The sequence below is a fragment of the Puntigrus tetrazona genome, chromosome 18 (genome assembly GCF_018831695.1).
Source record: "Puntigrus tetrazona isolate hp1 chromosome 18, ASM1883169v1, whole genome shotgun sequence".
Lineage (NCBI taxonomy): Eukaryota > Metazoa > Chordata > Actinopteri > Cypriniformes > Cyprinidae > Puntigrus > Puntigrus tetrazona.
Window position 1 is genome coordinate 3,751,461 of NC_056716.1, and position 17,959 is coordinate 3,769,419.

The 17,959-nt window shown below is 39.8% G+C and overlaps 1 protein-coding gene across 1 annotated transcript; it reads left to right on the plus strand.

Annotated features, from left to right (window-relative positions):
* The first annotated feature begins 810 nt into the window (after positions 1–810).
* On the plus strand, positions 811–17,329 carry pskh1 (protein serine kinase H1). The gene is made up of 3 exons (XM_043265072.1): positions 811–1,190; positions 2,254–3,392; positions 14,691–17,329. Exons 2-3 carry the CDS (start codon positions 2,442–2,444, stop codon positions 15,006–15,008), a joined length of 1,269 nt encoding a protein of 422 aa, XP_043121007.1. The 5' UTR covers positions 811–1,190; positions 2,254–2,441; the 3' UTR covers positions 15,009–17,329.
* The last annotated feature ends 630 nt before the right edge of the window (positions 17,330–17,959 follow it).

Genomic DNA, 17,959 nt, shown 5'->3' on the forward strand with positions numbered 1-17,959 from the left:
CTTATAGATAGCTTCACAGTGAAGCAAGCTACGACGCATGCTAAATGATCTTTGTACAATATAAAAGTCCCTCTATCAGAGCAGCACTGAAACCGAAAAATATTTTGGAATGTGAAAGATTAATTAATTCTGCAATTTTGTATACAATTATCACATAAAAATGTCACCTTAACTAATAAAATACCCAAAATGGTACCTCATTTTAAAATGACATGTTTACAAAATAGAAGAGGTAGCCTACTGTTTTTATTTGGTAGGAACCGCTACACTTTGTAAATATGCTGGTTTTAACAAATTATAGACAAAAACGTAATTATTCTAACTCAGAGGCATAAAAATATTAGCAAAAATAACTTCGTCTTACTAAATGTGAAGTAAATAAATAATAAACAGAAGATGTCTAAAAGCAAATTACTCAAAAAAAAAAAAAAAAAAACACTAAACATATTTACCATTATGAAAGATATTTCACAACATTTTGGTACATTTGTAAAAAAAAAAAAAAAAAAAAAGGTTAATGCAGAAAAATATTCAAAAGTACAGATCGCATTCATTGCCGGTTTACATTACAACTCGCATTTATCACACGCAAAACCCCCCCAAAAATGTTAAGCGATAAAAGTTTGTTCTGAATGTTCAAACGATAAGGACACCAAGCCATTGTCCTGCATTGAAATTAAATTGTTGTTTGTACAGTAAGTTACAGGATGCATATGCATACATAGACGTTTGTCTTAGAGACAGATCGACATTATCCGTAGTTTGTTTCTCGGCCATATTTATGATTCTGACTATACAATATTTGTTGCAGGGGTCGAAGCAAGAGGAGGTCTCTCCTTTCCCAAAAGAAAAAAAACGGAGAAGGGGGGAGAAAAAAAAAGAAAGGTCTACACAGGAAAAAAGGTGGTCCCACTCCGAAAACACCGTTTCCAAGCAGGCGGTCTCAATTTCATACTTTTCTTTTCGTATCGCGTCGTCTCTGTAGCGATACAAACAAGTTAACAACCATTATTCTTGCACTCAACATGTTCAAGTTAGCAAATACTAAGACGATGCTGTCTTTCTAGCCGGATTAAAGTTTTAGAAATGCGGTAAAATGGAGAGAAGAGCTGAAACTGGAGTGAAGAGGCTGGCTCTGGGAATCTCGCCTTCTTACTCCCACTATCGCCCGTAAGAAAATCCCTCTTAAGGTAACTTTCATATCTATTTGGACTTTAAAAGCGAACGGTTTTGGTTTTAAATGGATACCGTTGTCGTTAAAAACTACAAAAGAACGGAACCTTAGCGATTAAGCTCGGGGTTTTTTTGATCCAGGCCTCGAGAAAACAATTGATTTGTGCTGGACGGGGAAGTTTTTGTCATGTTGGGGGGTATATCCGTTATATCGTTCACTTTCAAGCGTTTTAACGATTTGTCAACAACTTTGTAATACGACTGTATCCGTTAAGGCCTGCAGCGGATAACGGAGTTGAATAAGAGTTTAAAAGTTTGTTTTGAACGAAGAATAAGTGAACAAGTGTCTCAGTTTAAGTCTTTGTGGGGGGCCAGAGGAATTATTTTAGTGCAGTTTAGTTGTAGGATTGGCCTATAGTTGAATAATTTAACAATATAAAGTCTTCAATTGATATGTTATGGCACTGCTAATATGATTAGTGGTGCCATAGCTATTAATCTATGTAAGTTAATTCTATTCAAGATAGCCTTTTTAATAAAAAAAATTTCAAAAATAAGTTATATTTATTACACTATTCCTACTTATTACCAGCACGTATTTGTCTTTTATTAACTGATCTACATTACAATTTACAAAAGTTATATCATTAAAAGAAACGTTTATTTTTCTAGTTCAGCATGAACAGTTACTACTCTCAAATATGTGCTAAAATTAAAACATCTTACACTGTATGCAACATATACATTATCGCACACTTAAAGGGGGGAGTTCACCCAAAAATTTACATTTGGTCATTTGGTCATCTCTGTTGTTCCAAACCTCCATAAATTTCTTTCTTCTGCTTAACACAAAGATATTTTGAGGAATGCTGGTAACCAAATAGTTAGCCTTCTGGGCCCCATTGACTTTCACAGAAGAGAGGAGGGGTTGTATGGAAGTAAAATAGCAACCTGTTTGGTCACCCATGTTTTTTTTAAAACATCCTCTTTCGTGTTCTGTAAAAGAAAGAAATTCATACTAGGACAGTTTGACGCCGAGTTAATACACGTGTATTATGTGTGCATTTTTTTTTCTTTCAGATTTACTCTTGCAAATTTCACACGGACCGGATTTAAGGCAATTCTGGGCTGCTGTTTGGAGGGGTAACTAACTGTGAGCCTGTCCCTTTGTGGCGTTTGCCGGTGTGGCCCTGCACCGTGCGCTGATTAGATGTTACCTGGGAGCTGAGGATGTGCTGCTGGCACCAGGAAGGAAGGATTTTGATGTAATGGGGTGCAGGACGAGCAAAGTCCTCCCAGAGCCACCCGCTGATGTCCAACTTGACCTAGTCAAAAAGGTAGAGCCGCATCAGACCGATGTCTATAAAAACTTCATCAAAAGTGATGGTGGCGGGGAAAAAACAGGCTCGCCGTCCCCTCAGGGTCAAAGCCAGGCTGCTGCGAAGGTGAGCAAGTCCCCTCCTCCGGCAAACGGCCAGCCGGAGCCTGCTGACCCACACCGGAAAAAAGTAGCCAAATACAGGGCCAAATTTGACCCTCGAGTGACCGCCAAGTACGATATCAAAGCTTTGATAGGCCGGGGCAGTTTCAGCCGGGTGGTACGAGTGGAACACCGGAGCACGCGGCAGCCGTACGCCATCAAGATGATCGAGACCCGCTACCGTGAGGGCAGAGAAGTATGCGAATCTGAACTTTGCGTGCTGCGACGGGTGCGCCACACCAACATCATCCAGCTGATGGAGGTGTTCGAGACGGCTGAGCGGGTCTACATGGTGATGGAGTTGGCCACCGGCGGGGAACTGTTCGACCGTATCATCGCCCGTGGCTCTTTCACCGAAAGGGATGCCACGCGGGTGCTGCAGATGGTTCTCGATGGGGTGAAGTACCTCCATACGTTGGGCATCACGCACAGGGACCTGAAGCCTGAAAACTTGCTTTACTACCATCCAGGTGCTGATTCCAAGATCATGATCACAGATTTTGGCTTGGCCAGCACGCGGAAGAAAGGAGACGAATGCCTGATGAAGACTACCTGTGGAACACCCGAGTACATCGCTCCGGAGATACTCGTGCGAAAGCCCTACACTAATGCAGTAGACATGTGGGCGCTGGGAGTCATCTCCTACATACTGCTCAGTGGAACCATGCCTTTCGAGGATGACAATCGTATGCGCCTGTACCGACAGATCCTCAAAGGGAAATACAGCTTCTCCGGGGAGGTAAGAACAGCGCGACCGATTCATCTCTTGTGTGCCGTGCTCAAAATCGTTTACACAGTTTGGCGTTCCTGGTCACAAAACGTTAAATCGCTTTTTAAATGAACTTGTTTTCCTCGAATTAGCTCAGGTTTAGAAACTGATTGGTTGCAGGCTTCTTTGATCTGAGCACATCCGTGCCCCGATCAGTGAGGTTTACAACCAATACAGAACCTGTGTCAATCAAAATAAAACAAGTTGATAAGATTATTCTATTTGGTAATATTATAGCATGTTGAGAAACTAATTTTTGACCCAAAAAGTATACAAAAATTTAAATGGGGTTTGGGGACAAGGGGAGCTATGCCTTGTGAACAAAGTAGGTTTTAGTCCAGTGCATTGTAGTTTCAGTAAAGGAATTCGATTTTAAAACATAATCAAGGGTTTATATTATTATTCATTGTGATGTGATATAATGATATGCGTATATTGTGCACAGTCTGTATGTGTGCATGAGAATATACATGCAGAATCTTTAATAATGTTTTAGTCAAAAATAGCCAACTTTAAATAATCACGGACTCGCAGATTTGATTTAAAGTTCTCATTAAATTGTATAATATGTATTATTTCAAGTTAAACGTGCTTGTGTCTCTCACACCAAGCTTTAAAAACAGAGTTAAAGATACAGATGAAGCCAAACTCAACATGTCAAAACCCAAAGGGATAATTCGCAGAGATAAAATCTTATTCATGATATATGTAAAAACGAATAATGGTAACCAATTGCACATGTGTACAAATATTCTGTGTAGAGTGATGGGTCCGCATAACTGGAATTGAGATCCGCTGCTTTACAATAAGGTTCTTATTGTTAACATTTTGTAAAATAAATTTGTTGACATGAACTAACAATGAAAAGCAGTAATATTGCATTAATTGATTTAAATTTTAACATGTAATAATTTTGGTGAGACTTTAAGGTCAGTTTCTTTCCATTAACGTACCATTAACTACGACTTGCCTTAATAAATTCCTAATTTGCTGATTATTAATAATTTGTAAGGTAGTTCTTAAGTTTAGGTCTTGGGTAGGATTAGAGAGATAGACTATGTTCTTTATAAGCCCTAATAAACAGCCAATATTTTAATAATAGGTAATCTTATCCTATTAAACAACTAGTTTAGTGAGAGAATTGGTCACTAAGTGTTTTTGGTCGATAAGTGTTTTTTGGGGGGGGGTTTTAATCAAAAGTTGTAATCTGTATATAATTTTTAAAGGATCTGAGCTAACATGAACTAACAGTGAACAGTTTTGTTTTTTTTAAGAAACATTAAGAAACAATTAAATTGTTTGTGAAAGTTATAAAATGCCTTAACTAATAGGACCTTACTGTCAGGTTGTAACCTAATAATGTCTGTTCTTGCACTAGTTGTAGTTATATAGAGTTGTATGCGTGAGCTGTACATGTGAGATTTTTATGAGCAATGTGGATCATGTATGTACAAAACAAGGGTTGCTGGGAGATTGAAAATGCAGATGTTTTCGATTAGGTATAGAAGTGCTATAAAGCATATGCTGATGTTACTTGGTTTTATTAAACCCAGCGGTATTTGTATGCCATGCTGTTGGGTTCATTTGCATTGTGCTAACCGTTATGATTCATTTGTTTTTAGCTGACCGCTTTTGCAAACAAACAAGCTCTTATGAAATATGTATATACTCTTTGCGTGTTATGTTTACGTTCATTTGTGGCATTTGCCTTTAAATGTCCTTCAAAGTTAAACTTTATTCTCCCACCTGAGTTTAATGCTAATGTGTGCAAAATACTCTCTCCTATGCCAGCTTGCTTAAATTTTCGCAGAAACAAGTATAAGTAAGCACTGGTAGGTTGATTTCCCTGAAAAGTGTAAGCGCTGTGGTCTGTGGCACTTTCAGCCTTGCACTGTTTGTTTGAGCGGCCTGACATAGCAACATTGAGTCAACAAATGGTTTGAGTTTGGGGCGGCACTACCTGTTTGTCCGTTGAGTGGCAGCCGGGGGGGAAAGGGGGCGGGTTGTTTACTAGGAAACATATTATCGCAGTTTTATTGAGTACAGACCTTCTTAATATTTTTGTTTTTATATAGAGAGCGCCAATAACAAAAAATGTACGTTTAGAAGTCGGAAGAATTGGCAGGCGGATGGCAATTCCGTACCACACGGAAAAATGTTTAAACTTTTCTTGTCATTTGGATTTTATTTATTTTTGTTCACTTTTTTTAATATAAAAAATAATCACATTTATTTCACTTTTATGAAGAAACGAACGTTTGCATTCGTATAAACTATTATTCTATATACTTAAGCCCCTTTCACACCAAGAATGGTAACTACAAAGATAACAATACAGTTCTAAAAATGATGAGCAATAGAAATGTCGACAGCCAATTGTAATCAGTCCTGCTGTCACGAGCTTGGGAATTTAAAGTGTCAAATGAGCCTGTGCTTAGAATAAACGACATTGTTGACACTAATATCTCTATCTTTATAGTTATCGTTCTTGTGTGGAGAGGGATTTGTTCTTATAAGATACTGTCTTTTTGCTTGCTTTCCAAATGTTTATTAACTGAACCCCTTTTACCTATAAAAAAAACGCTTTTAAATCAGAATATAAACACTTACACTTTCAATTTTTAAATACAAGTGTGGCATAAACCTAGTTACATCTGTACTAATAGTATGTTTCCTTCTTCTGTGGATGACCCCAGGAAAAACATTAAAGATTTTTCAGCGCTCCTTTAAAACATAATAGTATTGATTTCTTGAAAAGAGAAAGCGAAGAAGAATAAAGTATTGATATATGGTAAAACTGCATCATAGACTGTTAACCTTATAATACCAGCAGTGGCATATAAAGAAAACATTAGTTTAAATTTTTATTGTTCTGCTATTTTAACTATTTTAAAATGATTGATATGAATAAACATTTTAATAATACATGAAATCTGTATGAGATTAACTCTACTGTGGGTAAAGGTCACATTTTATATATTAGACCTCGCAAAATCAGCATTCCCTGTTATAGTCCTCATTTCAGTGTCAGCATCTCTTTAATTAAATTGTGCTGGTTCTCTCTGCAAAAGAGAGTTAAAAGCAACTTGAAAAACATTAGGTTTTAAGGTTTAAGGTTTTTAAAATACTCCTTTATTGTATTAAAATGTTTTACTTGCTATAAAAATTGCCATGTAAACTGTCATGATGTTAAACGCCAACCAACCAACTAACCATGCATTTCCTGGGAATTAATGCCATAACCTTGGCACTGCATGACATATATTTAGTGTCTGTGGTGTGGTGAGCAAAAACCTTTTGCCATGTGGTCCTATTAGCTTTAATGCCATCTGTATGCTTTTTTTTTTTTTTTACAAAATTAACAATTAGCAATGTCTTACTTTCTGGTAAAACCCCCCTCCCAAAAACTAAAAACTGAAAAATACTGATGCATCCTGCACTACAAAAACTCCAATCATGTCCTTTCTATAGGAAGAACAACAGTACCCCATGAAAATATCTGTCGACTTCTATACAGAGACTTGAGGTCATTGAGGCTTTTCCCCAGTCCATTCAGAACTGCATTCCTAAATAGAAATATTCCCCACAAAGCCACCATCTCAAAGGCAAAACACAACAGGCTATGATAGTCCTGCCTCCTTCCGTCTGTCTGTCTGTTAATGTGTTCTGTTTTCCCTTCATCACAAAGTGCTCTTCAAACACTTTAAACCTTTGCCAACCGTTTTGTCTTTGACCTTGGGATTCTGAGCGTGTTTATTTGCGTGCCTCTATTTATCGTGTTTTGTGTGCATGTTTTTGTGCGATTGCGTGCGCTTGTGTTTTGCGGAGTGTGTGCGTGTGTGTTTGTGTTAGCTGGACAATACCCAGCGCGGTCCTGTCATCATGTCTTATCCCGCAGTAACCCCCTGCATGAGCGTGTGATGTAAGGCCGCAGAGTTCCTGGCAGAGTGTGTGCGTCAGGGCCTCTCTGCTGCTGTGAGTCACAGACAAGCCAATGTGGGCTTCACAGGGAAAAGCCCTGGAGAAGTCATGCTAACCAACAAAAACCAAACCATGTTTTGTTTTCTCTCTCGTTTATAGAGCTGCTAGTGTTTGGCCAGTTGTCATAACATACCAGGACACGAAGTCTGAAGTGCCGGAAGAGTGAAAAATTATCTTAAGGAATCTAGTTTGTACATTTCGCATTGAAGAAACCTTCATGTTTTGATCTAGCCAGTCCTGGCATAGGTGATGCAGTGCAGGGAGTGTGCTCGCTTTCTCTTTTGCTGAACTGGAATTATGCTCCGCATTGTCCGCAATATAGCTATTGCTGACCGGTCTTTGTTTTTTGTTCTTTCTTATTGACGTCTCAATATTTCCAGGCAACATAGATAAAAAGCTTGTTACACATCAATACTTTAGTAAAGGTCTGAGTTGGGCGTTAAAGGGTTAGTTCAACCAAAAATTTAAATTCTGTCACTGTGAGGGACCGAGCAATTTAGCAGTAAGGGCACCAAACCATATGTTCAAAAATATATATTTTCTTTAATGAAACAAAATCTTACAAAGGAAAATCAAACAAACAAATAATTAGATTATTAGGCCTAAACAATACAAACAAAACAAAAAACAAAACAAAAACAAGCTCAAATAAATCAACCGTGTAAAACAAACCGACCTCCCAAACTAACCAACACAACCACATTTATACAAAAGGACTAGTCCACATTTAACGACATAGGAGACACAAAACAAAGAAACACTCTACAAACCCCCACCATAAACTAGACAAATTTCCGAGCTTAAAGCCTTATCATAAATCTTCAATAAAGCCAGGCCCAATACAGGACGGAGGACATAAACATCTAAAAATTAATTAATTCAAATGAAATTATCTTGGATCTCCTCCCAGCCATCTGAGGAGTGGAACAGGCCCGTGGCCTTTAAAGTTGTCAACATGGCGGCCCGCGTCTTTAAAGCAGTCAGCCAGCGCAGAAACAAAGAATCTCCACCATCCTCCACAACACGGTAACTTAAACTCAAAGGAAAACAAAAATTAACAAACAATACAGCAACTAGATTGTGTGCACCCAACTAGCTGCAAGTAAAGTGTTTAAATAAAACCATTGAATCCAAATGTGTGTGGGTCTTATTTTAATCAAGATATTTAATGCTAAATAAGCTCAAATAATAATCTTTTTAACTCAAATGAAATTAAATATATAAATTGTTTGTGGATGTGTGTGCATGTAACAATTACTGGTCACTGATGTGTGTGGCCACCACATAGGCCATCACATACTCCCTCCCTGCGGGGATGTCACTGGCACACCGGGAAAGATAGTCTGCAGTCAAATTTTCTTTGCCAGGGACATGTCCAATGGAGAATCTGAAGGGTTGCATGGCAAGGTACCAGCGAGTGATACGGCTATTAGTGTCTTTCATCCTCTGGAGCCACTGTAGAGCTTTATGATCCGTCTCAGTACAAACTCTCTACCCAAAAGATAGTACTTCAAAGAGTCCAAAGCCCACTTCACGGCCAAACATTCCTTTTCTACTATAGAATAGCGGACTTCCCTAGGGAAGAGTTTACGACTAAGGAAAGCAATGGGGCGTCGAGCATCGGGCAACCCTGCAACAACACAGCTCCAAGGCCTCGATCAGAAGCATCTGTTTGCAAAACAAAAGGTTGATGGAAATCAGGGTTATGTAACACAGCGTCTTTACTCAAGGCCATTCTGATATCCTGAAAAGCTGCATTTGTTTCGGCTGTCCACCTGAGCTGATTGGGACTCCTTGAGCCCACCATGTCGGTCAGTACTGCTGCCCTGCTGGAAAAGTTGGGAATGAATCGGTGATAAAAGCCAGCCATGCCTAGAAAAGATCTCAACTCCTTGCGAGTTTGTGGCTGTGGACACTGTTCAATCGCCCATACCTTCTCCACTTGGGGTCTAATCACCCCCTTCCCAACGACAAACCCCAGGTACTCGGTTTCAGCCTTAGCAAAGGTACACTTTCGGGATTAACGGTCAGCCCTGCCTCCTGAAGACGTTGCAACACTTCACGGATATGCCCCAGATGTTGCTCCCAGGAGTCACTGTAAATCACAATATCATCGAGATAAGCAGCTGTAAATGATAAGCCTCTCAGTACCTGATCCATAAGTCTTTGGAAGCTAGCTGGTGCCCCATGCAGCCCAAATGCCAGGACCTTAAAATGGAATAGGCCGTAGGAGTTTTAAAAGCAGTCAGTTCTCAAGATTGTGGAGTCAAAGGGATCTGCCAATACCCCTTGGAAAGATCAATAGTGGTTAGAAATTTTGAAGTGCCCAGTCGGTCAGTAAGATCACTGATCCGCGGAGTGGGAGTAAGCGTCAAATTTGGTCACAGAGTTTAGGTAACGAAAGTCTATGCAGAATCTTATGGTCCCATCCTTTTTGGGAACAAGGACCACTGGGTGACACCACTCACTTGTAGATGGCTCTATGATTCCCAGCCTCAGCATCAGATCCACTTCCTCTTTCAGCGCCTGTTGAAGACGTTCTGGAACCCTGTAACTCATTCTTCGTACCACCGCATTGGGTTTCAATACAATATTATGTTCAATTAAAGTAGTAAACCCTGGATATTCTGAAAATACTTCTGGTACACAAAGGTCTCTCACCTCCTGCCGTTGCTGTGGGACAGGTGACTCAGATCCACATCTCCAGAAGCCGATTGGGGCAAATACTGATCAGAGTCCTCCTCTTCCTTTACTTGCTTAATCATCAAGCTTTGAGTGGACTTATCAGGACGAGAGAACCATCGCTTCAACAGGTTTACATGCAGGACTCGTGTAGAGTGACCTTGGTCAGTCAGGGCCACCTCATAGGTAGTGGGACCCAGTTTCCTTCTGACTTCATAAGGACCTTGCCATTTTGCTAACAGCTTACTTTCCTGACTTGGTAGCATCACCAGTACCTTCTGACCGGGTTCAAACTGTCGCTCACGGGAGGACTTATCATACCACATCTTTTGGCGTGTTTGAGCCTCTGCCAAATGAGATTGCGCCAGTGCAGACATCCTTTGCAAACGTTCCCTCATTTGCAGAACATAAGACACCACATTTGTTGGTTCACCTCTCTGGGAGTTTCCCTCCCACACTTCTCTCGCAGTAAAGAAAGGGGGCCTCTTACATCATGCCCATACAGCAACTCAAATGGAGAGTAACCAGTGGAGGACTGTGGCACTTCCTGTAGGCAAACAAAAGATACGGCAGCCATTGATCCCAATCTGAGCCAGAGTTGCACACAAACTTGCGTAGCATTTGCTTCAAGGTTTGGTTAAATCTTTCAGTGAGCCCATCGGTCTGCGGATGGAAGGAAGTGGTTCTCAAGCTCTTAATGCCAAGCAACTGGTAGACTTGTTTTAGAAGGGTTGACATGAAATTGGTTCCCTGGTCCGTTAGAATTTCCTTGGGAACCCAACTCTGGAAAACAGCTGTATGAGACACGTTGCTACATACTTTGCCTTGATAGACTTTAAAGGAAACACTTCAGGATATCTGGTCGCGTAATCTGTTACCACAAGCATAAAGCGGTTACCTGACCGGCTTTTCTCGACAGGGCCAACAACATCCATTCCCAGTCTTTCAAATGGGGTGCCTATGAGAGGAAGGGGCTGGAGAGGGGCTCGTCCGGGCGACGAGAGGAGACCTTTTGACAATCTGGGCAGGTATTACAGTACTGGGTTACGTCAGAGTTTAAACCAGGCCAATAAAAGTGCTTCCTGATCCGGGCGAGAGTTTTGTTTTCCCAGGTGGCCAGCCCAGGGAATCGAATGACCCAGAGTAAGAATCACTTCCCGGACACACTGTGGTACCACCAGTTGTGTCATTTGCCCCAGCTGACGGTATAATAATCCTTGATTCATACAGTATCTTTCCTGGACACTGACATCCACAGACTCTCCCTCCCCTGCTTCACTCTGCTCAAAATAAGGGCCAAGACCGAGTCCTCTTGCTGTAGCTGAGCAATATTGGCAGGCAGCTTGAAATCTGGAGAAAAGTTGGACAAGGTTTCAACAGGTAATATAGAAGCATTATGTTTAATTTTCTCCAACCTCTTCAGCCGTCGGGACTTCCTAGGTTTGACAGAGCCACAGATTTCCATATCCTCATCAAAGAATGGTAAAGCACCCAGCAGCTCCTCCCTCTCTTCCCTCGTGTTTGCTTGTGATCGAGTAACCACCATGTTACAGGTAGATGCTGGCTGCAACAGGTCCCACAGTACTGGTAGATCATGCCCTAACACTACAGGGAAGGGCAAGTTGTCAGCTACCCCCACCTCCAAAAGGTAAGTCTGTCCCTTCACCTTCAGATAAACCTCCGCCGTGGGTAGCTGCTTCTCGTCACCATGTACACAGCGAATAGCCTTCCTCTCATTGTAGCGGAGGAGAGCTGGGGAAATGCACTTCAGATGGACTAGAGTCTGATCACTTCCTGTATCCACCAGGGCAGCCACTTCCCTTCCATTCACCTCCACGGTGGTCATTGAGGGGAGCCTTTCCGTTCTGCTGGGGAGCATACACGGTGCCTGGGCACGTAACACAGGTGAGTAACTTTAACTGCATTATTAGGGCACATGGGTTTAGTGTGTCCCTCCTGACCACACAAGTAGCATATTGGCACTTTTCTAGAACTCCTAGGAGCAGTGACAAAAGTAGGCCCTCCTCCTGGAGGCTTACCAGCATTGGGGATATTCCGAATCACCGGCCGGGAAAAGTTGATTTCCTATCATCCCGGCTTGACTTCCAACACCAGGGCTGACTCCTCTACGTGCTGCCACAAACACATCAGCCAGTGTAGCAGCCTGTGAAGCGGTCTGTGGATCATGTTCTCGCACCCAAACCTGGAGCTCAGGAGAAAGCATTCTTAGATATTGTTCCATAATAATCACCTCTCCAACTTCTTCAACGGACTTACTTTTTGGCTGCATCCATTTCCCATAGAGTTCTTTTAACCTCACATACAGTTCTTTAGGGCTCTCACTCGGTTCAACGTCAAGTGAACGAAACTGTTGTCTGTAAGTTTCTCGGTTGATATCATATTTTCTCAATATAGCAATTTTAAGTTCATCATAATTAAGGAGTCATTAACATCCATGTGAACGTATGCAGCCCGGCCTTACCCGTTAACAGGGGAATCAGATGGAAGACCCACTCCTCTTGGGGCCACCGCAAACTGCTGCAATCCTCTCAAAAGTAGTTAAAAAATGTTCAATGTCATCACAGTCCGTTAACTTTTCTAGCTTAGGCTCTTTAAAAGTGAACTGACCTGTATCCCGAACATCAGCCCTCTCTCCTCGATGAGCACTAGACTGAGACAATGGCCGGCTTGGGCCTGCACCATCATCTGGGTGAACCAGACCAGTAGGTGATGTCACCAACGAATTAGGAACAGGGGTAGTGCGGGCCTGTACCTCCAACTGCAACAGCCCAAACTGGTGTTGGAGGGCTCTAAAACGACGTTCCTGCTGTGTAAACTCTGCATTCCTTTGCACTTCCTGGGCATCCATCTTTGCCATATGAGCTCGAAACAGGCCCACCAACTCCGCCAAAGTTGGTTCACTACCTTCAGGCCCCATAACCACATCACTTCCTTCCTGGGTTTCCTCATCCCCCAGCTCTTGTACCTCCTCTTCAGACGGGCCTACTGGCAAGGCCTTTTGGGCTCCTTTCCGCCCTCCCCGATGCATGGCTCAGGAGAAAAAAAAAAAAAAAAAAAAAAAAATTGTGCCCTTACTGCCAGAATCCCACTTCTGACACCACTTGTGAGGACCCGAGCAATTTAGCAGTAAGGGCACCAAACCATATGTTCAAAAATATATATTTTCTTTAATGAAACAAAATCTTACAAAGGAAAATCAAACAAACAAATAATTAGATTATTAGGCCTAAACAATACAAACAAAACAAAAAACAAAACAAAACAAGCTCAAATAAATCAACCGTGTAAAACAAACCGACCTCCCAAACTAACCAACACAACCACATTTATACAAAAGGACTAGTCCACATTTAACGACATAGGAGACACAAAACAAAGAAACACTCTACAAACCCCACCATAAACTAGACAAATTTCCGAGCTTAAAGCCTTATCATAAATCTTCAATAAAGCCAGGCCCAATACAGGACGGAGGACATAAACATCTAAAAATTAATTAATTCAAATGAAATTATCTTGGATCTCCCTCCCAGCCATCTGAGGAGTGGAACAGGCCCGTGGCCTTTAAAGTTGTCAACATGGCGGCCCGCCGTCTTTAAAGCAGTCAGCCAGCGCAGAAACAAAGAATCTCCACCATCCTCCACAACACGGTAACTTAAACTCAAAGGAAAACAAAAATTAACAAACAATACAGCAACTAGATTGTGTGCACCCAACTAGCTGCAAGTAAAGTGTTTAAATAAAACCATTGAATCCAAATGTGTGTGGGTCTTATTTTAATCAAGATATTTAATGCTAAATAAGCTCAAATAATAATCTTTTTAACTCAAATGAAATTAAATATATAAATTGTTTGTGGATGTGTGTGCATGTAACAATTACTGGTCACTGATGTGTGTGGCCACCACATAGGCCATCACAGTCACCTTTGTCCATCTTGTGAACACAAAAAAGACATTTTTGGTGAAATCCAAGAGCTTTATGCCCTTGCGAAGACAATAATTTAACCAAAAACATTCCCAGGCCCTGAAACGTAATAAGGACATTGTTAAAATAATCCATGTGACATCGGTGGTTTAGACATAATTAATGACAGCATTTTCTTTTTTGTGTCGCTGTAATGTGACGGGTATCCAAAATATACATCTTAAAATACAGGAATCACTAAGTGTCATATTATATTATTACATTGTTGTTGTTTAAATGTGTAACCTATAATATTCGAACTGTAATTCTATTTTTTCAGGATTGTTTGATGAATAGAAAGTTCAGAAGAGCAGTGTTTCTTCAATCAAAGAATTGTTAATCAAAATTTTTGAATCAGAAATCAGAAACTTATGTTAATTGATAATGTAAATATTTCTTGAGCACCAGATTGGTTCAAACATTTGAATAATGGTTTAAATATATATTTTATTAGCTGGGTCGTTACATGTTTTCATGTACGGTATACAGAAGTGCTGCAACTTGAACTTTTGAATTAATTTAATTGAACATCTTATTTTCCCTCCGCAAAACTCAGAAACCTTTTAGAATGTCTGAATAATTGAAAGCGTTTTTCTGTTCTCTCTTTTTTTCTGACAGCCATGGCCAAGTGTTTCCAACCTTGCTAAGGACTTCATTGACCGTGTTCTCACGGTGGATCCCACCGAGCGTCTGACTGCGGGCCAGGCGCTTAAACACCCTTGGATCGTCAGCATGGCTGCTTCCTCCTCCATGAAGAACCTGCAGCGCTCCATTTCCCAGAACCTCCTGAAGAGAGCGTCATCACGCTGCCACAGCACCAAATCGGCACAGTCCACTCGCTCCAGCCGCTCCACCAAGTCCAGCAAGGCACGCCGCGTTCGCGAGAAGGAGCTGCGAGAGCTCAACCGCCGTTACCAGCAGCAGTGTAACGGCTGAGAGCGACAGCAAGACCTGACGAAAAACATCAGAAAGAGCAGAACAACATTGTGCCTCAGTTTAGATGTCAACTTCCTGCTCCATCACCACAGAGCCAATTAGCAGAAAACCTCCTTCTAAACTTTTCGTTCGTTTTCTATTTTTTCTGCTGTTCCTCTTGCGTTCATATCTTTTTATGTGAGTGTTTTATTTATTTATTGTTGATGTATTTTCATGTGTATGTTGTCTTTGGAAATGATCTCATTCAGCCTTTTACCTGATTGTATCTGTTGAACAGAATTGTACAAAAGTTGCTGGAAGGACTAAGAATACACCTTCCTGATTTTTGCTGTGAATTATCTGTTACGGTACCCAGCCTGAAGATTGCTCTTCTGATGGGGGAAATGTGCTGTTTATTCATTATTAGCAACAAATCACATGACGTTGTGATAGTTTATCGTGCCTTCATATCACTTTGAACATGATGGAAACGTAAGAATGAAGTAGTTGGTAATTGCTTTGGAAGTAACCACGTATTATATCACATTTGTAATGATACACACGTTGTAATCTTTTAATATTGTGCCTGGTTATTTATGAGCCTTAAAGGGGTACTTCACACAAATATGAAAATTCTGTTTACTCATGAAAAGATATCGTACGAACAAAAAACTGTTCTTCAAAATGAGTCCAAGTCAGCGGAAAACAGCAGCAGACCTCTGACTTTAATTGAACGGCCAGAAAAAAAACACTTTTTTTCACAATATGCAGAAGTCAAACAGGTTTAGAAATTGCATGAAGAATAAAAAAGGTAATCGCAAGTCTTTTATCTAACAATTTGGCATTTTTATATTTACGAATTGTGAGACAAGATAAAATCAAATCAAAATTGCAAATTCAGACTACTTTGTCAGAAATGTGATTTTATATCTTTATATTAAAATGTTTCAGTTACCTTCATTTTTCATTCTGTGGCAGAAACAGGCTTTTATTTGAGGGTGATATAAGAATGTCAGAATTCTCATTTTTGGGTGAACAAACCCTTTAAATTGGTCCAAAAAAACTAAAGAGCTCTAAGGGTGTGACGATTAGCGGATGATTATAAGGATGATCACTTTGATGATTTGGAAAATGACCATGAACCGTATGTTACACTATAGGCTGAATGGGAAACAACTGTTTTCTATTCCTATTTCTGCTACCCTACTAATATGGGCCCTAATGTTAAAATCAGTCGTTAAAACCTGTTGGAAAAATACACCGAAAACTAGTCCAAGATTTGGCTTTAAGATTTGGTCGGTGAACAAACCTGCCGTGAGTCTTGATTTTTTGGATCTGTCTGTACGTGTGTCGCAGTAATTAATCATACTAACTGATATTGATTGCTCTCTCAGTATGGGCGGCCAGTATCGGGAAGTCCTGAATCAGAATCTGTTACTTTGTCTGTCACCAGCTGTTGTGCCTTGAGCAAGGCACTGAACCACCATGAAGGCCTTTTGGCAGCCTCCTCACCCTCACCCCCCTCTGTCAGAAACGAGTAGAGATGTGCCAAAGAAATTCCTGTGTGCCTGTATTAACAAGGAACATTTGGTGAGATCTGAAATATGATTCCTCTTGAAAATAATTACTGTTAAGACTGTGATGATATGAGGACTTCTCAAAATATGTTCTTAAATCTGTTCTTTGTTTTGTTTTTTTCAATCTTATATAAAAAATTAGGGAGAAAAAGGATTTTGTGTATTTGAGTTGCGTCCCGTTTCACAGCAAGTGCCTTGAATTTATTTTACAACTACAAAAAAAAAAAATTCAGCACCACATTGGTAACAGTATTAGGGTACAGAAATATTTTTGTTTGTCAGTTTCTTCCACGTTCTCTTAATTTTAAGCTTGTGTAACTTAGAATAATACTTTTTTTTTAATTACATTTATTGGTTAAATTGAACGATTTTTGAGGGTTCATATGTGAGTGTTAAGGCTGTCATACATGTTCATTTTAGTATCCACTAAAATATTTAATTAACAATCAGAGAAGACTTTGGGAATACCACTGTTTTTATATGCCTTTATACCCCAAATATTTTTCCTTCTCAAGAAAAAAGCTATTTTATATGTGCTTGTTAAAATTTATCTGATCTTCTAGCACGTCAAATTGAGATTAGTAAAGAAAATGCTTTTAAAAGGGGCGTATTTAGAGTATCACCAACATTCATGTAAGGGATATGTGTTTCTAGCTGCAGCTGAAATAAAACTGCAACTGTTGTCCATTTGTTGAATTCAATCCAACACTGTCTCAAAGTAAGTGTTTTATTCCTTGTCGATTTTAATAAAGAACAATTATAGAATTCTTTCTAAATAGTAAAATCATTATTATTATTTAAATTGACGCATTTAATTAAACCATATAAAAACAAAGGCCCAAACATGGTCTAACTTTAATGAATATACTTGTACATATTTGTAACTCTTAAGAAAATCTCTCAACAAAATAAATTAAGAGCGCTGCACTTCTTTAACATAAACTAGCTATATGATTTCCAATTATGATACATTTTCCTTTACGGTTAGGACACAGTTATGTTGATCACTGTTATTTTTATGAAGATGTTTTCACACTGAATGGCTCAACTGCTGGGTTTGGTTTTCTGTAAAACAAGACACAAAATAGTGATTCATTAGTGGATTTTAATAGTCGTGACGTTCAGCCATGACGTCAATTTGTAGTAGCCTAAAATAAGATCTGGGGTTAAAGAGATAGTCGTATAATAATTGTAGCCTATGACCTTTTTCTGTAGAAGACAAGAAATAATTCAAAAGACTTTGCGAACCAATTTCCATTGTATCGAAAAAAGATACGTTTCCTGAAATAGCTTCATTTATTTTATTTCTGGTGAAGTATCGCAACATTACCTGACAGAAAGAAAGACAACAAATTAATTATTGAAAGAATGAATAAATGTAACTTAAATTATGTT

What these genes read in the sequence shown, in the direction of transcription:
- pskh1 (XM_043265072.1), top strand. Translation starts at nt 2,442, where the DNA reads ATGGGGTGCAGGACGAGCAAAGTCCTCCCAGAGCCACCCGCTGATGTC. An exon ending in AATACAGCTTCTCCGGGGAG is followed by an intron (nt 3,393 to 14,690) that starts GTAAGAACAGCG and finishes TTTTTCTGACAG; the next exon opens with CCATGGCCAAGTGTTTCCAA.